General features: G+C 47.9%; 5 protein-coding genes and 1 non-coding gene across 6 annotated transcripts; 3 read left to right on the plus strand and 3 right to left on the minus strand.

The window, feature by feature from the left end:
- Positions 1-2,286: 2,286 nt before the first annotated feature.
- Positions 2,287-2,372, minus strand: RhiXN_12396. The gene has a single exon. It is a non-coding gene; the product is annotated as a tRNA-Trp (tRNA).
- Positions 2,373-2,931: 559 nt separating this feature from the next.
- RhiXN_06381 (Sds3-like protein) lies at positions 2,932-5,497 on the minus strand (the record flags this gene model as incomplete). Its single annotated transcript, XM_043326197.1, has 5 exons — positions 2,932-3,809; positions 3,862-4,113; positions 4,165-4,674; positions 4,725-4,884; positions 4,934-5,497. The coding sequence occupies 5 exons, from the start codon at positions 5,495-5,497 to the stop codon at positions 2,932-2,934; spliced, it is 2,364 nt and encodes a 787-aa protein (XP_043181629.1).
- Positions 5,498-7,872: 2,375 nt separating this feature from the next.
- RhiXN_06382 (extracellular metalloproteinase MEP) lies at positions 7,873-10,026 on the plus strand (the record flags this gene model as incomplete). Its single annotated transcript, XM_043326198.1, has 8 exons — positions 7,873-7,940; positions 7,999-8,357; positions 8,406-8,653; positions 8,706-9,015; positions 9,067-9,604; positions 9,659-9,780; positions 9,837-9,889; positions 9,943-10,026. The coding sequence occupies 8 exons, from the start codon at positions 7,873-7,875 to the stop codon at positions 10,024-10,026; spliced, it is 1,782 nt and encodes a 593-aa protein (XP_043181630.1).
- Positions 10,027-11,210: 1,184 nt separating this feature from the next.
- RhiXN_06383 (extracellular metalloproteinase MEP) lies at positions 11,211-13,509 on the plus strand (the record flags this gene model as incomplete). The annotated part of the gene is made up of 10 exons (XM_043326199.1): positions 11,211-11,437; positions 11,482-11,605; positions 11,665-11,752; positions 11,816-11,919; positions 11,975-12,118; positions 12,178-12,487; positions 12,540-13,083; positions 13,143-13,264; positions 13,322-13,374; positions 13,426-13,509. The coding sequence occupies 10 exons, from the start codon at positions 11,211-11,213 to the stop codon at positions 13,507-13,509; spliced, it is 1,800 nt and encodes a 599-aa protein (XP_043181631.1).
- Positions 13,510-14,399: 890 nt separating this feature from the next.
- Positions 14,400-16,666, plus strand: RhiXN_06384 (extracellular metalloproteinase MEP; the record flags this gene model as incomplete). Its single annotated transcript, XM_043326200.1, has 10 exons — positions 14,400-14,738; positions 14,794-14,881; positions 14,935-15,038; positions 15,095-15,238; positions 15,293-15,595; positions 15,647-16,200; positions 16,255-16,311; positions 16,363-16,427; positions 16,481-16,567; positions 16,617-16,666. The coding sequence occupies 10 exons, from the start codon at positions 14,400-14,402 to the stop codon at positions 16,664-16,666; spliced, it is 1,791 nt and encodes a 596-aa protein (XP_043181632.1).
- A 967-nt stretch (positions 16,667-17,633) lies between these two features.
- RhiXN_06385 (staphylococcal nuclease domain-containing protein 1) lies at positions 17,634-18,751 on the minus strand (the record flags this gene model as incomplete). Its single annotated transcript, XM_043326201.1, has 7 exons — positions 17,634-17,754; positions 17,810-17,979; positions 18,033-18,155; positions 18,213-18,265; positions 18,314-18,384; positions 18,432-18,455; positions 18,504-18,751. The coding sequence occupies 7 exons, from the start codon at positions 18,749-18,751 to the stop codon at positions 17,634-17,636; spliced, it is 810 nt and encodes a 269-aa protein (XP_043181633.1).
- Positions 18,752-19,304: the final 553 nt, after the last annotated feature.

The raw sequence follows: 19,304 nt of genomic DNA on the forward strand, positions 1-19,304 counted from the left end.
TAGACATCTGTAAGGACGTCAAGGGCGCAGGCGCTTACGGCCGTGTGGGATACAAGATATGAGCTGCTTGAGGTGGTACAGTCTACCCTACAACGTCTAACTAACTAACTACAGTGGCCACACGCTATAAGGCGGCGGCAAACTACGTATGTACAGTGAGGACAATGCTTAAGGCGTGTAACTAAGTAATTTACTGGGCTGTAAGGCCCTTGTACAATGTGGGATGCAACAAGAGGTAATTGACCTGGGTGTTACCATTGTTGGTTGTCCTCCTTATATATTACAGAGCTACCTAATTACAAATATGTCCATATGCAATATTGTATCAAATAAGAACCCTACTCTGCAGTCAGCCTTACTCATGCATACGTGTCACTGACGTGTCATGATGACGTCATAGGTGGAGGTGGCTACATGTGATGAGTAAGCGCAAAGGGGGACATGGCTTGGCGCTTAGTGTATGATATAAGCGCCAAGGTCACGTGATTGAAAATGTTGTCCGTTTAACTTTGTTTAAATTTGAGAAAATGGGAATAAATTCCCTGGTATCAAGTGTGTCTACAACAGAGAGTACTAATTACAAATACAATGTGTGTGGGAAAGGAAGTGTTGTAGACACACTTGATACCATGGAATTTATTCCAATTTTCTCAAATTTAAACAAACTCAAACAGACAACATTTTCAATCATGTGACATTGGTGCTTATATCATACACTAAGTGCCAAGCCACATCCTCCTCTGCGCTTATTCAGTACATGTAGCCACCTCCACTGATGATGTCATCATGACATATCAGTGACATGTTTACATGAGTAAGGCCAACTGCAGAGCAGGGTTCCTATTGGATTAGGTATTGGATATATTGTATTTGTAATTAGTTGTTCCATAGAATATATAAGGAGGCCAACCAACCATGGTAACACCCAGGTTGATTACCTCTTGTTGCATCCAAACACTGTACAAGGGCCTTAAGCCCAGTAACCACTTAGCTGCACACTTAGTCTACTGCCTTAAGCGGCTTCCCTACTGTAGATACATAGCCTGGTCATTGCCTGTAGGGCTTTGATCATTGTAGATACTTAGCTAGTTGTTGTAGGGTACCTCATCACCGCCTTAAGCAGTTTGCTTACTGTATCACCCAGCCACAAGCACCTGCACCCTCAATGTCCCAACAGACATCTAGGACAGGAAGCTATCTAAATGTAATAAGAACCCTGCTCCAATTGTGGCCTTACTCATGCATATGTGTCACTGATGTGTCATAATGATGTCATTGGGTGGAGGTGGCCACATTGCTTGAGTAAGCATGGATGTGGATGTGGCTTGGTGCTTAGCATATGATATAAGTGACAAGGTCACATGATCAAAAAAGTTGCTTGTTTTACTTTGTTTAAATTTGAGAAATCAGGAATAAATTCCCTTGGTATAAGTGTGTCTACAACTCTGCCCCCCCTCTAAGGGCCTTGGCAGCACCAAGGGCCTTCTTCTTCATATATTCTTTGTACTTTTTAAAAAATTTCCCAGCATTTTTGAGGTTCTCTTGGGGCTCCCATGTGTTTTCTTCTGATGTGTATCCTTTTCATTTGACCCTGAAGAACCATTCTCTGTTGTGCTCTGTCCTGGACACAGTCACATGACCAGTACAAGTGGTTGCATGCAGGCCCAAGCCCAAATTTGGGGGGTAGCAGGTGTAATCATGGGTTGTCAGCAGAGGAATAATAGGGCTCTATGGCTTAGTGGTCAAGCTGGTTCAATTCTGGCTAGTTCTATTTTCCTCTGTTTATGACATGCTCCTCTGCATCTGTGATACCCTCAATCTTGTATTCTTCTTCTCTGTCCACTGTCACTGGTGGTGGGCAGTTCTCTTACCTTTTATAGTTAGCCAGTTACCTTTTTATCCTTTTTTCTCATTTAATATCTCTCTTTCCTTTTAGAGTATATTCTTTTATTACTTATTTTCCCTATCCACAACAGTCACAACACAAACAATTTTTGTTGAGTATGTCCATAATTTTTCACAGTCTATGCCATTATTAAGGAAAGATGGTGACCCAACTGCTGGAAGAGATGCCAAACAACTACTTAAGGACAAAAAAAGGCAGATAGATTAGAACTGTATGTCTGTAGCTTGACATGTCCTAGGAGGGGAACAAATTAGACAGGAGCCCAAGTTGACAAAAACAACAAACTATCAGATATTTCCAGATCACTGTAAGTGAGTGTGAGAGAGCTCATGTGCCATCTCAGGACTTGTTTACTCAGTAAAAACATGTGCAAAAAGGAATGACCTCTACCCGGATTGAACGGATGACCTTGAGGAGGTTCCAAGGCAAGCTGGAATCTCACGCTCTACCACTGAGCTAAGAAGTCTTGTTATAAGCTCTCATTACAACAAACGTATTGGCCTCAGTAAAGTTTAAATGAGGAAGTGTTGTTAGAACCAAGTCCCAAGAAGATACATTGGGTCAAATTCTCACTATTAACTTCAAGCTGACTGCATTGTGGTGAATATGATTATTGTAACTATATGCAATCTCTCCCAACTAGGAGGGAAAATACATGCTCTGCTGACTAAATACCTCATCTGTTCTGTAACTTACTCTACTTGTCTTGACGCCTGGGTGCTCCTCCCTTTCTACACCTATCCACTGAATGCACATTTGCATGACCAAGATCTTGTTACCTCATGCAAGTATGACCTCAGAGCTTTTGTTTCCACATCATCCAGGAACCCTCCCCCCATGTTCACCAAAGCACGTTGCAAGCCGTTGGTTTAGAATTTGAAGCAATGATCAGTTACACCTCACTATTTGGCTAGGTAAATATACAAGGGGGGTCATCACCAGACAAACAAACAAAGAAAAAAGGAAGGAAAAACACAAGATAAAATAAACACGACGACACGACATTACAGGGGGGGGAATCCTTTTTACCGCTCAATGTTCCTACTCAATGGCCTCGAACTCGATCCGCCCATATCTACATCTGCCCCAGTTGATAGACTTACAAACGGCTGCATCGTAAAGGGCGTAGAGAGTGGCCTGTCTCTTTCCCGTTCACGGGCGTCTCGCTCCATCCTCCGCTGCCATTCTCGCGTCTGCTCCCTGTCCCAGGGATCATGATCGACTTCGGTAGTAGTCCATGCGGCAGACGAGGAAGGGGGGCGCTTGTCTTCTTTATCGCTCGCAGCGGGCACGGGCGATCCATACTGTAGCTCCCGTTCGCGTTCGCGTTCGCGCTCCCGGTCCATACGAGGGTCACGCTCTCGCTCTCGTTCACGGTCTCGGTCGATCCTCGGCTCTCGCAAGTCACGTTCGCGGTCCAGGCGAATATCTCGAGAGTCACGGTCGCGTGCGTCTCTGGGGTCCCGCTCGCGGTCCCGTTCCAAGCGGGTATCTCGCCTACGCCCGGTTGATCCATCCCATGCGGGAGCAGGGCCAACGACGTAGCTATGCACTAGCGTAGGTGGGTACTGGGGGCCGGGTGCAACTTCATGTCGCGTTCCGGGGGTTGGACCTGTTACAGAACTCGACGCTGCACCATTCATAGAGCGGTAGCTGTAACCTCGGGACCGAGCATAGGCTTCTTCCTCGCTGGTATAGTTGAGAGTAGGAGGTTGATAGAACGTTGTGCGCCTGGGAGTCATTTGTTCCAAATCCCCAATTGCATCGGCATAAGAAAGCGGCGTAAGGGAAGGTGTTGCGCGGACTGGGACAGGCGCACGCTGAGGGTTTGCATGTAGCTTGAGCAGTGATTTTAACGAGGGGGGTTGCGGAAGGCTACTGGGTGCCGCGGGAATAGGCCGAGCTGCAAGGGCGTAAGTAACCAACTTTACTGAAAAAAAGCTCAGCAAACTTACTATTAGCAGGTCGTTCCGCAGTCCGCTTTTCTCTTTCAAGGCGTCGTCGTTTTCGCGCACATTCGGTTCGCATATTATCACGGAGTTCATCTCTTGCATGCCGCCACTCGGACCATGTTGCAGCCTCTTCGGCCCGCCGCATAGTAGCGCTCCAGCCTATTTCGAGAGAACGGCGGGTTTCGGCTAATTGTTTGCGACGACCGCGGCGTGCGTCCAATTCTCGCTGAAAGAACACCAGTTCCGGGTGGGTGCCTATTGGAAGACCGTCAGGATCACACAGGACTCAATTCCAGTAGAACCGACCATCGAGGATCATTGCTTCCTCTCTTGCCGCCTCTTCCATCTTATCGGCGTAGAGTCGCTCTCGAAGTTCAGCGAATCGAACTTCCATTGCAGCCAGCACATCAAGGGCCTCTGCTCGATGAGGAGGCTGCATGTCAGGATCGGCCTCGATTTCTACTTCGGGTTCGGGACCGGGTTCAGGCTCGGGCTCGGGTTCTGGTTCAGGCTCTTCCTCTGGTTCAGGCTCTGGTTCAGGGTCGATGCTTGCCTTGGAATCGTCACCAAGTCCAGTCTCGTCCTCTGGCTCCGGGTCGGGATCGGGTTGGGCTGCACCTCTATGATGTGTGGGCTTAGAGGTCTCGACAAGCTCACCGGGTTCGGGTTCGTCTATTGGCATATCGATGTCCGACTTGGTTTCGTCGGGGTTTGCAGAGAGCGCGGAATTAGATTCATCAGGAGTAGGCGATGGCTTCTTGGAACTTGGATCCAGTTGGATAGGCGTGGGGGATGGTCGAGGTGTAGTTGCGCCTGCTGGCCATTGGGTAAGCAAACAAACAAGGCAAAAAATAGTTTCAACTGACTGTTTGGAGCAGAAATTGGCGTACTGATGTCGTCAGTTGTGGGGCGAGTTGATATAGTGATGCTCGGACGCTCTGTTGCGGACATAGGTTTATCGTGCCTCCGGGGGGTAGGTTCACTGGAGGCGGTGGCTGGGGTATCTTCGATTTCACCATCACTGAGCTACAAGTGCAATTAGCAATGTGTCTGAACATGTAGCATGTATGGTTACCTGAGCTGAATCGGTGGCCTTTGTCTGTTCCGGACCGCTCGAGTGACTACGGCTGGGGCTGCCGTCACGGGGGGTGATGTCGAGGCCAAGTCCGTTGGGCTGTTGCTTGGGTTTCTTGTAAGCCCACTCCCACATGGCTGGGGGGACAACTACACCGCCTCTTCGGGAGCGAGAGCTCATCTGAGGCTGGGAGCCGCTGGTGCTGGTGCTTCCGCTGCCGTTGTGATTGCCATTCGCTGTGCTCTCAGACGTCCCGCGGCTATGGGCCCGCCGAGAGCTATGTTCCCTATCGACCGTTGTGTACGGAGTGGGAATAGACTTCCGAGGTTTCCGACCTCGTTTTTTCTTCTTTGTCTTCCGTTGCTTGACGTCGTCTTCGTCCGTAAGCTCAGACGAATCTGAACCCGACTCTAGCCCCGTTCGCCGCGCCTGTTTGTTGGTAATTCGGGGCTGATTCGTCGTCTGGACAGGGGGGAGAGCAGTACTAGCTCGTGGTGGAGACGGTGCAGGGGAACTGAGTGACCCAGAAGAGGCCCTGATCGAACGTGCCGGCGTCGAGTCCATCGTGGTCCAGTTGTCTCTTCCTCCCGGCGCTTGACAGAATATTGGTCATGTTCCGCTCTCTGAGCTCAGAGTGCACGTGCTCGCCACAGCCACGGACAAGCGTCTATTTGCTTCGGGTCCAAGGCCTTCCATTTTGGGTTATGAGAAAGCGGGTGCCACTGGCACGACCTTCTGATATCTCTCAAGCAGAAGATCCACTCTTAGTGCACTATTGTGGGTAAATTCTCCCTGGAATCGTTGTATGATTTTCTGGGCCATGGAACACCGGCTTGAAGCTCGTAATCACATCCTCTCCATATCCTATGTGATGTCAATTACAGTACCAGAGAAGACGCCTCAGATATGGGTAGATAGACGACGCTATTTTGATCATGGAGACTGAGGCTCTTAACCCACACTCACGATATAATTGTCATACTACGATCAATCTCGAACGGAACGCAACTCGATCTCAATTACACTACCTAAACCCAACTTCGAAATACCGCCAAAAATACGTGGCTCGGTACCCTCATCGGCTATGGTTGACTCTATGGGTGTAGTAACCATATACCGGGGGTGATAGTTGTCGGCAAACCCTGTACAAGATTCTGCAAGAATGGCACTCATTTCTCGGCTCGGACGAGTGGTACCCGCAGGATTAGACCGCCGATGCTGAGCGTCTGAATTACGATCTATGCCATCTCACCCCCACTGTGTTATCTACCATATATTCCAGCTCAAACGAGGAATCCTTCTTAATTTTTGAATAAGATCACCCTATAGGACGAACAAAGTTATATCAAAGAGCCACGGGCTTGACGTGAAGCATATATACCTCGGACGAGACAGAACTCTTGGGCCTCGGCAGAGATACAAGTCGCAAAAACAGTTTCTCCTCTCACAAGAATTTTGAACGGAGCGAATGATAAAACTCGGATCCCTTCCACATCGTGCACATAACCAGCTTAAGTGGAGGATATTATGCTGGACGATGTATTGGGAGCTACAGCGGATTCGCACAGTACCCCAGATGTTATTGTTACCCGGTTTACTACCAAGGGAGCTACTGTTCATGCGACCAAGTCTCGGCTTTTCCATATGACCATTGATCAGATATAGTGCTGGTTATCTCCATCGTCGGGTTGGTTTGGCTCAGCGAATACAGTCAAAGTACAACCATCAGATGGGTCTGTAGTTATTCCGTCATACGTGTACAGATAGCTGATAATTGTACCATACCCAGCATCTTAATGGCCATGTGGGTACCCCCGACCTGACTGTTCCATGTGCTATACTCCAGTTGGATCATGAGGGAACTCATCGCCCCCAGCGTTTCCACATATGGAAGACGGGTAATGGGTATCCGGCAAACTCGCTAGAATAAGCCTGAACTAGGTTCCGCTGCAAATACTCTCAAATCAATTTACCGCCGGCGCCACTATCACTGCCGTCATCGACCATGTGGTAGGTTGTTGGGCCACAAACGACGGCATCGTAAGCCGGCCTTAGATCACCCTGTTATGTAGTACTCTGGTGCACTTGAAAGACTAATTTGGAGAATGCCTATGACTCACAAGACCGACACATGGTGCCCGAGCCATACTGCGATGTGGAGGTACAGCTCTCCTTGCAACCGCATTCTAGAACATAACAACATTCATTCACACCAACTCGTGGATTGTCGATACTTTGTAATACTTCATGTGCACACCACGTTAAACATGCTTGAAGAACCATACTTATTACTCCGAACTTGAAATCCTGAGGAAATTAGTTCAGTGCTTCGGGCGAGCGAGTTTCATTTGGATTAGGCATACGAACCTAGACTACAGTATGGTAAGCTTGATATTTCCCCAGAATGACAGCTCATCACTCATGGTTCATCAGTCCTTCTGTCCGAGCACTATCTGACTGGCAATCTGCACACCGTACTCCATAAGGTCCCGTCAGGCGGAAGCCCATAGTCACCACAAGCTACTCAGGACCAACTGAAGTCACGTCCTCCCGCTTCGTGCTTTCCTTCGCTTCCCCATGTTGTTACGTCGCCCTTGCCTCACGGTTCAACCACGCCAAGCCATTCCCAAGAAGCCATCCTCACGCGGACACTTCCCCCGCCACCTGGATGCAAACAAGGACACGCGCTGTACTCCCGTCGCACCTTCGCCCGACGCTCCTTGAGAAGGCATACTGCTCTGTCCGTATATGCAAATCGCGCATCGCATGACATTTGACCCGGGAGATAATGTGTGGATGCACATGCATGCGTTCCCAATGGGAAGACCTAGCGTACCGAGCCAGTAGTATAAATAACTGTAGTTGGCAAGGACAAGTCGGCAGGCGCTCCTCGAACGTCAAAGCTTCCCCGCTCTCTTCAACGGTCACTCACTCATCCAATGGCTTTCATCGCTAAGCTCGCCGCTGTCGCTCTTCTCATTGCCCAGGGCGCGATCGCCGCTCCTTGGTAAGTCTTGGCACTCTATTTTCAGCACTAATTTCCCCCGACTAACTCGATACTTTAGGGATGCGTCCGTCCGCCAGACTACCCACCGTGTGCGCTCGGTTGGCACCAAGGGCGCTCAATTCCAGTCATACCACCCCGAGCCTGTCTTTGAGACCTATGGCGTTGACGGTGTTGTTCACCCGCTCGCTAAGCGAGGTCTCCCGGCTACCAACGAGGAGGCTGCCAAGGCTTTCCTTGAGGAGAAGCTCGGTGTCAAGTCCGATGCCTTCGTCCGCAAGTCTGGCCACTCTTCCGACGTTGTTTCCAACGAGTACTTCAAGCAGAGGATCAACAATATTCCCGTTGCCAACGCTGTCGCCAACGTTGCGCTCAAGGGAGAGAAGGTCGTTTCTTTCGGTGCTAGCTTTGTCAAGCCCAGTAAGTAAACATGGCAGATTACTTGACCACAAACTTACCCGACTACAGAGAGCGTTGCGGCTACTACCCCCAGTTTGACCAAGGAGGCCGCTATTGCAAAGGCTGAGGCCGCCCTCGGAGGCAAGTACAACAACTGGCCTACCGCCCTCGAGTACTTTGCCAAGGACTCGGATCATGTCGTCCTCACCCACGTTGTTCAAGTTCAAAACGCTGAGACTCAAGAGTGGTACGAGGCCTTTGTCGATGCCACTTCTGGTGAAATCATCAATGTTGTGTCTTTCGTCGCCGATGCTAGCGTTAGTATTCTTACTTTGACCTACCATGAAATCTTTCTAAAGCCTCTCACAGTACCGTGTCGTTCCTTTCGATAAGCAGAGCCCAACCGATGGCTTCCAGACCCTCACCAACCCCCACGACACCACCTCATCCCCCAACGGCTGGCATCAGTACGGAACTACTACTACCACTACTACTTCAGGTAACAACGTCCTCGCATACAAGAGCTCGTCTTCCACCGGCACCACTTCGCAGAGCTCTGCCACCAACAACTATGTCTATACCTTCAACTCAGCTGGTACCCCTGCTGCTAACAAGGACCCGGCTACCGTCAACGCCTTCTATGTTGGCAACATGATGCATGATCTCCTTTACCGCTATGGTGGGTATACATATATATGAATGACTAATACATTACTAATATATGGGCTAGGCTTCACTGAGACCGCGTACAACTTCCAGCGCAACAACAACGGAAAGGGTGGCGCTCAGAACGACCATGTTCTCATCTCTGTTCAGGATAGCTCGGGAAGCAACAATGCTAACTTCGCGACCCCCGCCGACGGACAGTCTGGCCAGATGCGCATGTTCACCTGGACCCTCACCTCGCCTAACCGCGATGGTGCGCTCGAGAACGACATCGTTGTTCACGAGTACACCCACGGCCTCACTAACCGCCTGACTGGTGGTGGAACTGGTCGCTGTTTGCAGACCACCGAGGCCGGCGGAATGGGCGAGGGTTGGTCTGATGCTCTTGCCGACTGGACTGAGCAGACCAGCGCGACCGACAGAGACTTCACCCTAGGCAGTTACGTTTACACCAAGAACATTCGTGATTACCCTTACTCGACCAGCAAGACCACCAACCCCCTCACCTACGGAACGCTCCGCACTCGCACTGAGGTTCACGATGCTGGTGAAGTCTGGGCTACTATCTGGCACGAGATCTTCGCTGCACTCATTGCCAAACAGTAAGCAACACCAAGCCGTTATCTCACTTACCAGACTAACGAATTATCTTGCAGCGGCTTCTCCGCTGATAAGAACAATGCCTCTGGTTCCGCTGGAAACATCGTTGGTCTCCACCTCCTCGTCGATGCGCTTCAACTCCAGCCTTGCAACCCCACTTTCATCGCTGCTCGCAATGGTAAGCTATAATAAATATGGGGGTTGCACACATATACTAACGAACTATTCGCATAGCTATCATCCAGGCCGATGCCAACCGCTACGGTGGTGCCAACAAGTGCCTTCTGGTAAGAGACATACAATTATTTCTACTTAGCAACCTACTTATTGGTTCATTTAGTGGACTGCCTTCGCCAAGCGTGGTCTCGGTAACGGCGCAACGACGACCAAGACCGACAGCACCACTCTTCCCAGCGGTTGCTAAACGATATTTCACGGAACACAGGACACGGCATACTTCGGATTTTTACTTGGGCTTATGATTTGATGAAAACTGTACACACCGCAGGATAACTGAATCAACTTCGTTTTCTATTTACACAATACCGATAAAAATGTTGCATATACTCATAGATCAAATCTTGAGAGACAAACAAGGCACATCAGTTAAGGTAGGCGCCAGCCAGATTATGCAGGCAACCCCGAGTACCAACATTTGCTTTTCTCCCCTCAAACACAATATTACCGTATTGTGACTTGATAAAAAGCTGGTTTTTTGAACTTCCTAATTATTTCCCTTAATAAATTCCTATAAAAAAAAAGTGCATTTGAAGAGTTGTTTCAATAACACTGGTCGCCGCTGCCTGCATGATCTGGCTGGCGCCTACCTTATTGCTCTCCCAAGGCCCTCAATTTTTGCAACTAGCGCTCAGCGCTGTGAATGTATTCTATCACAATCCACCGTTCTCTCAAGCTCTGTTCAGCCAAACGTACATATACTAGCCGATTTTGGTCCCCTCGGTATAGTGGGGACGATAGTGAAGCTCTGAATCCTATAGTTACGCAGCCCCAACACTTCGAGAGGTTGCGCCCAAATAATATTTAGTGTACCTACTGTGCGGTTAGCAGTACTTATACCGCACATAAGACACGGTACACAAATTTTCTTCGGAGTACAGTGTGATCGGGGAATTTGGCTTCTTTGAACTTCCGTGATTCTCATGGCTTGTGTCTCTGTGCTGTTCCACTCGGAGGATTCCGATTAATCACGAGTTGAGCGGAAGATTGCGCAAATGACTTGAGAGCCCAGTATTCGGCATTTGAACTACCTACATTACTATAGATGATACTCCAAGACGTTCTTTCTCTTATGCTGTTGGCTCGGTACGGGAGAAAAGACACGGGGCCGACTCGATGTTCATCATAACATCTCATTGAGCCGGTTATGAGTATCTCGTGATATGATCCAGTGTTCTCGGCCTAACGAGTGAATAGCCTCCATTTCATTAGATAGCCAGCTGTGCCCATGTGGTTGGGCATGCCGAAGATAAAGCTGATTCATGCGGAATTTTCATCTTCCGTGCGCATCCACTGTGCGTACATAAAGCCAAGCATACTGATTAAATCAATACACACCGTCCTTGTGTGCACGGCTCTTCATACTACTCAATGTTGCTACCAACTTGGCGTCTCGCCATCCTGGCGACGTTCTGGCAGTATGGCACTGCAGCCCCATGGTATTACATCCCCTCATTACTGGTGGATTATCAGTTCAATGATTCCTTCATGCCAGGAATAAGCATGTCAAACGGACAACTCATCATTTCCGTTCGCTTGGACCCAAAGGAACTCAATTTCAATCTTACCACCCAGAGCCCGTTTTTGAAACTTATGGGGTAGAAGGCCTTTACCACCCACTTTCCAAACGTGGCATACCTAGCACAACTCAGGAAGCGGCCAAGAAGTTCCTTGAAGAGAGACTTGGGATTAAACCGGGGTCCTTGACTCGAAAAGCAGGACACTCATTGAACGGAACCTCCCACGAATATTTCAATCAGCTCGTCGTGAGTGCCCATAGCGTTACTGAGAAGCAATACGACAAATCATTATTTTGAGCCACCAGAATGGAATCTACGTAGGGAATGCGGTTGCAAATGTGGCTTTGAAGGGGGATAGAGTTGTTTCTTTTGGTTCCAGTTTCGTTCAACCCAGTGAGTTTCTTTGAAAACAAATTTGTCATCGATGGAACTCTTGAACTATATCATTTCATTCAGAAAGTATCGCGAAAAATATACCGGTATTAACACAATCTGCTGCCATTGCTATTGCGGAGTTCGAGACAGGCGGAAAGTATAATAATTGGCCAATCCAAATAGAGGTATTAGATTGCATGTTTTAATCGGCCTTTATATTTAACTTGATGCCAAATTTAGTACTTTGCTGAAGATTCAGATCATATCGTCTTGGTATACAAGATTCAAGTTCAAGATGAAGAACAGGGCGAGTGGTATAGAGTTGCAGTAGATGCAGAGTCTGGTCGCATAGTCGATGTGGTATCTTTCGTTTCAGATGCTAGTGTAAGTAAGAAAATCCTTATTTTACTTGCTGAGATATGCTAAAAATCTTGAAATACTAGTATCGAGTCATCCCTATTATATGGAAAGACCCAACTGATGGTTTCACGACGGTGACTGACCCCTCTGATACATCGGCTTCCCCGAATGGCTGGCATCAAAACGGCCCTATAGATACAGGCTCAACATCCGGTAATAACGTGATTGCCTACAAATCGGACTCTAGTAGCGGAACAACCCCGCAAAGCTCACGAATTAACAACTTCATTTACAACTTTGACTCTCGAAGTACTACCGCCAACATCAAAAATATATCAACTGTGAATGCATTCTACTTGGGCAACATGATGCATGATCTACTTTATCACTACGGTGAATATCATTAAAAGGAGTAACTGAGTGTGTCTAACTTGGGTATACACAGGTTTTACAGAGGCTGCATATAACTTCCAAACAGACAATTATGGTAGAGGCGGGAAGGCCAATGATCCTGTTTTTATCTCGGTGCAAGATAGCTCTCGCGTCAATAATGCCAACTTTGTGACGTTACCCGACGGTCAACCCGGCCAAATGAATATGTTTATGTGGACCCAGGCGACTCCGCCTCGCGATGGAGCGCTTGAGAATGACATAGTTATTCACGAGTATACTCATGGCCTCACCAACCGCCTCACTGGTGGCGGCACTGCCGAATGCTTACAATCTATCGAAGCACAGGGACTTGGAGAAGGTTGGTCGGATGCGGTTGCAGACTGGTCCCATCAATCAAGTGAGGAAGATGTTGTCGAGGATTTTACAATGGGTACCTATGTTAACCTCCGGGGAATTCGGGACTACCCGTACTCAACCAACATGATCGCAAACCCACTCACTTATGGATCGTTGCGGTCGCGCATAGAGTTCCATGATGCTGGAGAGGTCTGGGCAGTTATATGGCATGAAATATTTGCATTGCTAGTAGAAAAATAGTAAGTCCACGCAGAGCTTATACCGCATCAAATACAGTACTAATCCTTCAATGTCATAGCGGATTCTCTGCCGATAAACGGGATGCCTCGAGCGGAGCAGGAAATATTATAGCTTTACATCTGCTCGTCGATGGACTTCAACTCCAGCCTTGTAATCCGACGGTTCTTGCGGCTCGAGATGGTGAGACCAGGTTATGCATGTATGCGTATGTTAGATGCCCAACATTCTACATTTCAGCTATCTTACAGGCTGATGCCAATCGATACAATGGTAGAAATAGATGTCTCCTTGTGAGTTCATCACTGGCGGCTGTGTATTCATCAACTCATGATGCATTTCAGTGGATTGCTTTTACCAAGCGAGGCCTCGGATGGAAGGCGACAACAGCTAAATTTGACGATTTCACGGCTCCAGAAGATTGTTGATATAAATAGACTCGAATATATAAGAGCTTTAGAGCTCTATCTGAAGCGCCTGATGGATTTTGTTCAGATGTTCTGTATTTTGTCTACCAGCTCTGGGTGAAAACAACTGCATACCGGCTGCCACAAGCGCCATCTAATTTGAAATAGATAGATGTGCCAACGTCAAATCACCTCATGGCTCACATCTTCCAATACACAATATCACACGCAGCACTCGACTTCTATTATTCTTGGAAGAATAAAGGTTCACATTATATCAATGTGTGATAGTTGTCAATGCTGGGAGTGCAGTGTGACCATGCGTTTATTGATAAGATAATACTCCGCGAAGTCATCTAAGCGCACTTAGAGAAGCCACTCTGTAAAACACCACATGCTTGCTTGGGAATTAGAACTACCCGATCACGCAATAATTCTTGCTCACATATCGAATCATGTTTCTATGAATAGACTCATGAGAGGTAAGTGCCAAGGCTTTCCGTGGTTGCTCCCTATCATAATACATAGCGCCGGGATGATTGAGAATAGGTACGTGCGGTGCAAGAACAAGAAGCAGCTAAATTTGGATTTGCTCTGTAGTCTAGAACAAGAATTCCGTTAGAACGTATGGTAATGTCCGCGTAAATTGGCCTCGTAAATGTAGTCAGCTTGGTGCAAGCATGTAGTCCTATGGTCATGCTACACTCGCTTGTTCCTAACCGCGAGGAGGTACATTGGTAATTGAGAATAAGACCTTACATGACGGGGAAGCTGAGCGGCGAGCACACGACTCATTTATGCATGAGAATACTATAAAGTCCAACTGGTTGGGCTCTTCAGTCTCCAGCGGTCTTTGGATCGTACCTTCAGCTCTTTTTGGTGTAATACTCCTTTGGTTACTCATATTCACAATGGCTCCTCTCGCTAAACTTGCTACTGTTGCTTTGATGATTGCCTCTGGCGCCGTCGCTGCTCCCTGGGACAGCACCTCTCGTCACATGACCCATCGTGTTCGCTCGGTCGGTCCTCAGAAAGCTCAGTTCCAGTCTTACCATCCTCCGTCGACCTTTGAGACTTTCGGCCAAGGTGTCGACCACCCTTTGACCAAGCGTGGGATTAGGGACGCAAGCACTCTGGAGGCCGCCAAAGCTTTCCTTGAGAGCAAACTCGGTGTCTCTGCTGACGCTCTGTCCCACAAGAGTGGCTCCACTTCCGATATTACTGAGCACGAGTACTTCCGCCAGCAGCTTGTGAGACTTGTATCACTTTGTGTGTCATTACTGTTGCTCACTCATGTTTCGTTAGAACGGCATCCCGATCGCAAATGCCGTAGCTAATGTCGCGCTCAAGAATAACAAAGTTGTTTCGTATGGTGCCAGTTTTGTCAAGCCAAGTAAGTAATTAGTACAAGTTGTTAAATACAGGAAGATTCTTACCCCGTAACAGAGTCTGTCGCTTCAGCCACGCCTACCTTGACCAAGGAGCAAGCTATTACCAAGGCCGAGGCTGCAACAGGGGGGAAGTATAACAAATGGCCTACCACTCTTGAGGTATGAAAAGGCTCTAAGAAAAGACTGCATGCGTACTTATCTATCGACCCTTTCAGTACTTTGCCAAGGACTCGGACCATGTCGTTCTTGCACACGTAGTCCAAGTCCAAAACGATCAGTCCGACGAGTGGTATGAAGCATTTGTCGATGCCAGCACCGGAGAAATCGTCAATATCGTTTCTTTCGTGGCTGATGCTAGCGTAAGTGATGTATCCATACGAAAGTGGCGCATATACTCACAAAAGAACCAAAAGTACCGCGTGGTTCCATTCACCTCCCAATCACCTGATGATGGATTTTCTACTGTGACTGACCCTCAAGACACTGTGTCTTCCCCTAACGGATGGCACCAGTATGGTACGACCAGCACGACCAGCACCTCTGGCAACAACGTCATTTCGTACAAGAGCTCCACCAGCGGCACAACCTCGCAATCGAGCGCCACGAATAATTATAACTATGTCTTTAACTCGGCTGTCTCTCCTTCCACTAGCCCCAATGTGGATGCTGCTCGCGTCAATGCGTTCTACGTGGCCAACATGATTCACGATGTTACCGTAAGTTGCATCAAAGATACGGGTGACCGTCTGAGGCTGACATTCTCTCAGTACCGCTACGGCTTTGACGAAACTTCATACAACTTCCAGCAGAACAACAATGGCAAAGGTGGTGCACAAAACGACCGCGTCCAGATTTCTGTTCAGGACTCTTCTGGTACCAACAACGCTAACTTTGCCACCCCTGCTGATGGTCAGCCTGGCCAGATGCGTATGTATACCTGGACTTACACTACCCCCAACCGCGACGGTGCCCTCGAGAATGACATTGTTACACATGAATACACCCATGGAATCTCCAACCGCCTGACTGGTGGTGGAACTGGTCGCTGCTTGCAAACCACTGAGGCCGGTGGAATGGGCGAGGGCTGGTCTGATGCATTCGCGGACTGGACGGAACAGACCAGTGCGACTGACAAAGACTTCACCCTTGGCTCATATGTTATCAAGAATGCTGCCGGTATTCGCTCCTACCCATACTCTACCAGCAAAACAACCAACCCCCTTACCTATGGCTCTCTCCGTACCCTCAATGAGGTGCATGACATTGGTGAGGTTTGGGCTCTCATCTGGCACGAGGTGTATGCTGCTTTGATTAAAAAATCGTGAGTGTTTTTGCTGTATAAGGAAATTTCACTAATACCATACTACAAATGTAGTGGATTCTCGGCTAGCAAGAACGACCCTACCGGCACAGCTGGTAATATTGTTGCTCTGTAAGTAACTTCCATTGTTCTATTAGATTAAGCCAGCTAACAGAAGTATAGACATTTGTTCATTGATAGTCTGAAACTCCAGCCCTGCAACCCAACTTTCATCTCTGCTCGTGATGGTGAGTGGACATATACTGAGAACTGTTTGGACAAATTGACAATGCTACTACAGCCATTATCCAAGCCGACGCCAACCGATACGCAGGCGCCAACAAGTGCACACTTTGGGCTGCATTTGCCAAGCGCGGCCTTGGAAGCGGTAAGCCTGTTTTAGTCACTGGTGTGAAAAAAACTCAACAGACAACCAGGTGCGACTACGACCAAGGCGGACAGTACGACTGTCCCTAGCGGATGCTAGGCGGTATAAAGGGCAGATCTCATCGGGAATTACTGTGACATATTTGAATAAAAACAGTTTTACACTCTCCAGCATATGAGATTGCGAAATCGACGAGCGGGCGACATATATAATGATCATTCACGACCAGTCCCAAGTCATGTAGCATGTAAGAGGCGTTGCCCTTTCAGATAAATTTAGCCAACAAGCGTTCGGCGTAAAACTCAAATGGTAGCTAGAAATATAAATATTCAGGCTGTTGAATAGGTGGCACCCTACTCACAGATCGTCCATACAGCCGTTTTTTACATACCTAACCCGTCAAAACGCTACCTGTTACTTACTTACGGTCCACTACCTATCATAGATGTGCCAGAACTAGAATGTTCTGTCACTCATCCAGTACCCATCGGGCAGGATAACTATGACTGTGACAGCCGTATTCATGATTCTGACTCTACAAGTTCCAGTCCCCATGAATGATACGTATTCAACTTCATAAGTGTTTACGGCTGAAAAGAGGCAAACAGAATCATCAGTAGGTTTAAGATACCGGGGCTGAGTTCCATTATTAGAAATCTGGACGATGGTGTTGGAGAACCCTATAAGACTAGCCTAACTAAAGGTATAACTATGGACGCATACGTATGATCTCCTCATGTAAATCATCATTTAAATCATCAATGATACCACAACCACTGCCGAACTAACATTATAATCAATTTAATCTCAGTTTTTTCTGTCATATTTTATTGAATGTTACCTCTGAACACCCCTTGGGCTTGACCGACCAACTGACGCTTTCAAAGCGCCTATGATTTAACTTGCGTTGAGTGAATTTTGTTTTGGATATAATATATCCGATATTGGAACCGAGTCTATTCATGAAAAATTTGACTATATGCGCCCTGATTTCAGTCTGGTGGCTTCGTGACAATAAATGTTACAATCTTCATCAGGTCTATTTCATTATAAGACCTTCGATGTGTCACTTGCTGGCTACTCCAGCAGCAGCAGCAGCAGCCTCGGCAGCGACATGTCGCCTTTTATATTCTGCTGGTGTTTCTTTGAGTCTACTTCCCTTTTCCCATATGCCTCGCTTAGCGGCTCTATGAAAACAATTCATCGGGTCATAAGCCCCGAGAATAGGTAAAACATACTCACTTTGCCTCCGTCTCGACCCTCAAAAATGCCTCTTTGGTATATGGGTCATACTCTGCTCCTCCTTGCTCGTATACGGTTGCCCATCCAGCCCTCAGCATCTCCATGGATAGGTGTTTTCCTTTAAATACGTTGTTCGGAAGGAGGCGGGGAGGAAGATAACATGAAGCGACCTATGTATATCCTGTCAGTTTGCTTGCTTTCGTTTACGGAAAATAGTACATACAATTCTCCCGTGATGGTCTCTCCTCAGAGGCCGACACCAAATCGTCTTTCCACCGATCTGGTCCTTGAGCCACTGCAATGCTTCCTGGCTCTTCGGTTGCGCTTCTCTCCCGAAATGGGCTCCCTAGATGCATACATTCCATCCTAATGTATAAGTAATTTGGCGTACCTTGGAACATACCTCGGGAGCATCCACAGCATTGATCCTTATATGTAGTGTTTCGTTAGCCAGATCTGCCAAGTGTTCAAGTTGCTGCGCGCCATGCTTTTATATATGTATACCTTTGGAATTCGTAGGCACCTTTCTAAACTTGAAGGGCCAAAACCAGAACGGGCCAGGAGTATGGTATAATCTAGCCGCTCTATAAGCTCTAGTTTTATAATAGAAGTGAATGCTCACCTGAAATTATCAGCATCTCCTACCCTTCACAACATCAGCCATAAAAACAAGGTGAACATCGAAACAAAATACCTCGTCACAACACCTCTGATCAAAGGTCTCTTGAGAAGTAACCCGGGATGCATCCAATCAGCATTCGGTATCCGTCTAGAAGCCTGGATAAACCGGGAGCCGGCGAAAAATCCTACTAGCCCAATCATTGAAGTTGCACTAGCTGTCCATAAAACGAGTGCGCGAGCGCGCGAGTCAGAGGCGTACAGAGTCTTGAGGTCATTAAGCTGCTTTGATAACGGCAAATCGGAGGCGATAGACTTTGGCATGGTGGCAAGATTTGGTAGTGTGTAAACTGTCTCTATACTTATGATATATCTCACATATAATCCAAGAGGGTCGTGCCCCAGGCAGAGGGTCGAGACGATCACCCCAGGGTCCCGGCATAAGGGATGACTAAGCACCACAAATCCCACCGGATGATTTGAACTTGGCGTCGATAAAGACAGAGATATGCCTCGCATCCTAGTGAGGATCCTCCCAAGATTTGTGGCGCCTCTCATCCGCCCAGCCACCCAAGCTGTACCCAAGCTATCTGTATCTAGGGTGCCTCAAACTGCGTCCAGCGTACCCAGCTTCTCCCCAATCCTTTCCCAGCTAGGTCCCTCACTGCTTTCTGCTGCATTCAGGCGTCCAACCCTATCTACGCCTCTTGGAATTGGATCAGGCTCGGTACTTGGGGCACTCTTACAAGCGAGGCATAGCCACGGCGATGAATATCAACCGTCCCAGAGAATTAGGAAACGGAGACATGGGTTCCTCGCGCGCATGAGGAAACGGACTGGGAGAAAAGTGTTGGCTAGGAGGAAGGCCAAGGGTAGG

Source organism: Rhizoctonia solani, chromosome 7 (assembly GCF_016906535.1).
Source record: "Rhizoctonia solani chromosome 7, complete sequence".
NCBI classification, from domain to species: Eukaryota; Fungi; Basidiomycota; class Agaricomycetes; order Cantharellales; family Ceratobasidiaceae; genus Rhizoctonia; species Rhizoctonia solani.